This window comes from Molossus molossus, unplaced genomic scaffold, assembly GCF_014108415.1.
Source record: "Molossus molossus isolate mMolMol1 unplaced genomic scaffold, mMolMol1.p scaffold_m16_p_20, whole genome shotgun sequence".
In the NCBI taxonomy this organism is placed as follows: Eukaryota; Metazoa; Chordata; class Mammalia; order Chiroptera; family Molossidae; genus Molossus; species Molossus molossus.
The window spans coordinates 44,470,527-44,476,526 of NW_023425356.1; the positions used below are offsets into that span (position 1 = coordinate 44,470,527).

At 43.2% G+C, this 6,000-nt stretch overlaps 1 protein-coding gene across 2 annotated transcripts in view; it reads left to right on the forward strand.

The window, feature by feature from the left end:
• The window catches only part of ACBD6 (acyl-CoA binding domain containing 6), a 144,424-nt gene extending 138,970 nt beyond the window's left edge, over positions 1–5,454 (forward strand). For both annotated transcript variants that reach the window (XM_036273546.1, XM_036273547.1), the window contains one exon: positions 5,165–5,454. In XM_036273546.1, the coding sequence (XP_036129439.1) occupies positions 5,165–5,319 (155 nt within the window). In that variant the 3' untranslated portion in view covers positions 5,320–5,454. The remainder of the gene's footprint in view (positions 1–5,164) is intronic.
• The last annotated feature ends 546 nt before the right edge of the window (positions 5,455–6,000 follow it).

A 6,000-nucleotide genomic window follows, 5' to 3' on the forward strand; every position in this document is an offset into this window, starting at 1 on the left:
TGCACAATTTGTATGCTGAAAATTCCCAAGCATTGCTGCAAGAAATTAAGGGAAATTTAGGTAAGTGGAGAAGGATACTGTTTTTTGTCGATCAAAAGACTAGATATACTTAAGCTATCTATTCTCCCCAAATTGATCTATAGATTCAGTGCAAACCCAATCAAAAATTCCAGCAGGACTTTTTGTAAAAATGTACAGTGTAATTCTGAAAGTGATATGGAAAAGCAAAGTACCCAGAATAACCAAGACAACTTTGAAAAAGAAGAAAGTTGGAGGACCTACCCTTTGTTCAAGACTTACTATAAAGTTACAGAAATTTAGACAGTATGTTACAGGGATAGTATATGGATCAATGAAGCGTGATAGATAACCCAGAAAGACCACGTATTAGAACAAAAGATGCTCCTGGTGCTCTCATCACTTAGGAAATGACAAGGCTTGTGGGAGCTCTGTGCCAGGAACTGGGTGCAGAGACCAACATATATTTTTTTTCTATTTCCCACTCTTTCATTATGAACTTTCTCCATCAGTGATATATTTGTTACAGTTGATAAACCTGCGTTGACATCATTCTAATATATCATAATCACCCAATGTCCAAAGTTTATATTATGGTTCACTCCTATACATTCTACGGACAAATGTAAATGATATGTATCCATCATTATGGTATCATGTAATTTCTTTAGCAGATACAGGCCTATTCAGATTGTATATTCTTATATGAGTTTTGGCAAATTGTGTCTTTCAAGGAATTGGACCGTGTCATCTAGGTCATCTTTGTGGGCATAGAGTTGTAATATGTGCAGTAGTCCCCTTTACACACAGTTCACCTTCTGTGATTTCAGTCACCTGTAGTCAAGCAACTAGGATTCATACTTGATAGTGGGAATGCAAACTTTGGAAGTGTGGTAGTTTCTTATAAAAGTTAGCTATTCACTTGCCACATGACTCAGCAGGCCACTCCTAGATATTTACCAAAAACAGTGAAAACAAGTCCACATGAAGACATGTCCAAGTGTTCATGAGATCTTTATTCATAATGGTCAAAAACTGGAAGCAACCCAGATGTCTACATACCTCCATGTGACGGGTATTACTCTGCAATAAGAAGGAAGAAACTTCCTTGGACGAATCTCAAAAGCATTATGCCAAGTGAAAGAAGCAAGATAGAAAAGACTGTATGCTGTGTGATTTCCATTTCTAGAGAAGGCAAAGCTACCAGGACAGAAATCATGTCAGCTCAGTGGTTGCCAGGGGCTGTGGGAGGGGGTAGAGGATTAACTGCAGAGAGACCAGAGGAAACTTTGGGGTGATGGAAATGTCCTATATCTCTGCTGTAATAGCAGTTACATAAATAGATACATTTGTCAGAATTCAGCGTATTTTTTTGAAGAGTGAATATTAACCAGAAAAAAAAAAAATTAAGAAACCGGGTAATCTCTATATGTTAATTTGTACAATCCAAAGTAGATGAATGTAAATTGTAGTTAAAAACATACACACATAAGTGGAAATTTAATAACTGTCATTAACAATTTTTGCCTCAAGTTTTTTTTTTCCTCCCAACCACATAAATGTGTCTGTTGGTAAGGACACCATTAGATATTTTCAATAATCCATATGTCATTTTCAAAATATAGTTCTCTAGCATGGTAAGGGAGACTACCTTAGGTAGTTTTTTGGCCAGGGTGGTCATGTAATATCAATAAACTTAACAGACTATCCAGAAAAAAGTGCTAAAAATTCTAAAGCCAAAACACATGTCTTCAGAAGGTCACATAGTACAATAAAAAGGTAGCAATGCTATGGCATGGTTTGTTTGTTTGGATTCAAATGTTACCCGCTACTGAACTCATCCATGTAGATGTCCCTCAGCACCATGTCCCAAAGCAAGATGATCTCTGCCCCTCCATGATTTTTTGTTCCTGTTTTCCTCCAAAACTCTTGTTCTTCTGTTTCCTTATTCTAGAAATAATGTCACCAACATCTGTGTGGTTTCCCCAGACTGGAAACACAGGTGTCATCTTTGGTTCTTGTAACTTTTCCCCATTGTTCTGGATTGATTTCTGAAATATTTTAAATAATAAGGAGATTAGCTCTTCTCAATCTTATGTATGTGAATGTTTCCCAGTTTATAGTTTACCTTTGTGTGTAGTATTTCTGTGTGTATAGTAGAGCTGTTTAAAAATTTTATGTGTTCAGATTTATCAGTTGTAGGTTTCTGTGTATTCAGATATATCAGTAATTTTCTTTATGGTGTCTGGGTTCCATATCAAGTGTAGAAATACTTGGGCCATTTTATTCAGGAAACATGATCATAGTGCTCACTAACATTTTTTAACTTTGTTGCTATGTCCTGCTCCCTGAATTTCCCTGGCTCTCTTATTCAGGCCCTTCTTTATATTCCTGCTGACACTGGCTAACTTCAAGCCCCTAAAGAACTACCACAGTCTCCTAATTGGTCTGCCGCCTGCCACACATTTCTAGGCTCTCCAGGTCACTCTCTCTAGAATGACCATCCCCCACACAGAAGCCGAAGTGTGCCACTCCCCAGCTCATTAATGCCAGCCTGCTTGGTATGGCTTTCAAGGTACCCTGTACAGCGTGATTGACAGCCAGCCTCTCTGCTCTCGACCCTCTGTGGTTGCTGTGAGCGTCCCCGGTGCTCTGGTGCCTGTGGCAGTGTGTTTCCTCTGCAGTCAGTGCCTCTCCTCCCCGCTCACCGGGGAGCTCGCTCTGTCCTCCAGAGCTGTTACAGGCTGTCTGCTGGTGATGTTTCTCCTGATTCCTCAGCCTGCTCCTCCCCCACCTCTGCGTGCGCGTGTGCGTGTGTCTGCCCGCCTGCCTGCCACAGTACTCATTCATTCTTTGGGGTAGAGTTGCTGAATTACGTATTCCTCTCCAGCTGTTTTATAATAAGTTCCCCAGAGCAGGAATCTTACCAGTGTCCTTAGTAGGGCTGATACAGTGTGTATGCAATAAAATACTCAGTGAGCCAGGCTGGTGTGGCTCAGTGGTTGAGCGTCGACTCATGCACCAAGAGGTCACAGGTTCAATTCCGGGTCAGGGCACATGCCCAGGTTGCTGGCCAAGTTGGGGGCAGGCAGGAGGTGACCAGTCAATGTTCTTTCTCATCGATGTTTCTACCTCTCTGTCCCTCTCCCTTCCTCTCTCTCTAAAAAAATCAATAAAGAAAAAAATTATAAAAATAAAAAAATGGCCCTGGCCAGTTTGGTTCAGCAGTTAGAGCGTCGGCCTGCAGTCCTGAGAGACCCGGGTTTGGTTCCCGTAAGGGTGCGTACCTCGGTTGCAGTTTGTCCCTGGCCCTGGTCGGTTGTGCGGGTGGCAGCCACTCGATGTGTTCCTTTCACATCTATGTTTCTCTCTCTCTCTGTTCCTCTCTCTCCCTCCCACTCTACCTGAACAAAAAATGGAAAAATGTCCTCGGGGGAGGATGAAAATAAATAAATAAAAAATAAAAATAAAAAAATGTACCCACTTCTTAGCTTAATAGAACCTCACCAATATCTGTGTGTGTCTACCTAACTACATAACCTTCCCTATACTTCCACCCCTTGCTGATTAGCACTATCCCAAATTTTATATTAATGATTTCTCTTGTAGTTTCACTACATATTTGTGTCTCTGAATGGTGGTATTTAGTATTGTCTGTTTTTAAAATGCTGTTTAGGTGCATTCATACTGTGCATATTCTTTTGACTTTTTTCCTTCAACATTACTTGTTGGAGATAAACTCATGTTGTGTGAGCTAGAATTCATTCATTTTCAATGTTGTATGGGACTTCATTGTATAACAATATTTTATTTTTACATGTTATTCTGAGTGGGCGTTTGGGTGGCTTACGTTGACGTCTGTTGTGAACGGCGCTGCTGTGTGCATTCTTGCTGACACCCCATGCAGAGGTTCCTGGAGAGCACAGCACAGAGCTGGGGTCAGTGTGTGCCTTTGTCCAGGGTCAGTGCGCAGGTGAAACTGTTGTGCACAGTGCCTGCACCACTGTGCCTCCGCCATCCAAGGGGAGTGCCCTTGGCCCAGTCTTCCTCGAGGCTTGGTGTTGTCCACGTTTTTCATTTACCACCTACTGGTATCCCCTGGTTTTAATTTTTATTTTCCTGGTTTCCAATGTGGTTGCTCATCTTTCCATGTTTATTGCCATTTATGTTTCATCTTGTGTGAAATGCCTATTTTTCCCTTTAGCCCACTTGTCTCGGCACCATCTAGTTAATGGACCTTTGTTTCCTCACTGGTCTGTGGTGCCTGCGTTGTCACAAACCAAGTCTCCATATGTGGGCAGAGGAACGGATGGCTGTGTTCTAGCCCTTCGGTATGTGTGTCCGTCCTGGGGCAGTACCACACCATCGTCATAATCAGTCGTGGTATCTAGGTCCTTTTCCTCTTCTTCGCTTGTGTGATTAGTACCGTACCATTTATTATTTAGGGGGGGAAAATGATTATGTAAAGGGGTGGTCTTATTACTAGGCCAGCTTTTATTTTTTCATTTACAAGTTTTAAAGTTGATTACCCACTTACCCCTTCTTCAAAGACAAAACAGAATTTTTTCTTTGACATTTACAATATTTTTTGCCTTTTGAGATAGTCACAAACCTATCATTGTTTTGTTTACAGTACAATACTTGAACACTCATTTTGTTCTTTCTCTTCATCCCATCCTTAAGAATAGAATCCAAAAGTTTTACAATTAAAAAAAAATGTGTTTCTGCCCTGGCTGGTGGGGCCCAGTGGGTGGCGTGTCCTCCCTTGCACCTAGGTCACAGGTTCCACTCCCAGTCGGGACACATGCCCAGGTAGGCGGCTCCATCTCGTGGGGAGGCAGCCGATCGATGTTTCTCTCTTACCCTCTCCCTTCCTCTCTCTCTGGAAAAGCAATAAAAACATTTTTTTTTAATGTATTGCTTTATTTGCTTACTTCTTGGCAGCCAAACATGTAAATTTGATTTTCCTGACGTCTGCAAGTGCACTGTAATGGCACAGCTCTGGTCCCGAGGCCTGACCCCTCGGTCTCAGGGAGCGCTCTCGGTGTTCTGGATTCCTTGCTGCTCAGCACTTGCCTTTGCTGCTGGAGGCGAGTCTCTCTGTCTCCAAGTAACTTGTTTTCGTGTCTGTCGCTTTCCCTGGCAGCTGCTGCCTGTGAGTTCTTGGACATCGTGGAGCTGCTGCTCCAGGCCGGCGCGAACCCCACTCTGCGTGACCAGGACGGCTGCCTGCCAGAGGAGGTGACAGGTTGCAGAGCCGTGTCTTCGGTGTTGCAGCAGCACACGGCTGGCAAGGCTTAAGCAAAGGACTGGGAAGCCACAGCCTAACAGCACAGGGCTTCGGTGATGCAAGGAACCTGGGGAAATCGTACTACTTTTACCACCCACCTTTGGTGTACGCTGGCTAATAAAATCAGGTCTGCGTCACAGGGATTTTGAAGTCTCAGCAGTTCATTCTACTTGCACATTCCGGCGAGTACAGTTTCAGCGATGAACATGTGTACTGTGCATAATACAATCCAATTCTGCTGAGCATGCCCTGAAATTTATCCCTGTTCCCAGCGGTGGGGAGAGGAGGAGACACATCGTAGTTCACGTACCACAGCTGCTCTTTTAAGAAAAGACAGAAGCAAAACATGACTGAAAGTTCTAACTGACGCTGAGGGGGGGGGTTCATAAAACCCCAGGGTGGGGGGGCTTGTGTGACCTGTGCACAGCAGGTCTGAGTAGGGAGCTAAAATGTCTAGCCTCCTGGCAGACAGAATTGGGAAGACAGGAAAGAAGAGGGGTGTTGAGAGCAAAAGAAAGGACTGAATTTTGTCACATCGGGATATAAGAGTCATAGGAAGAACCAGATTTCCTGAAAACCTCGAAACCTTGGGCATTTTAGAGTAAGAATTAGTGACTTCACTCTAGGCTTGAAACACGGGTTCTGGAGAATTCACGGGTTGGGTCAGGATACCTTAAGCACACCTTCACATA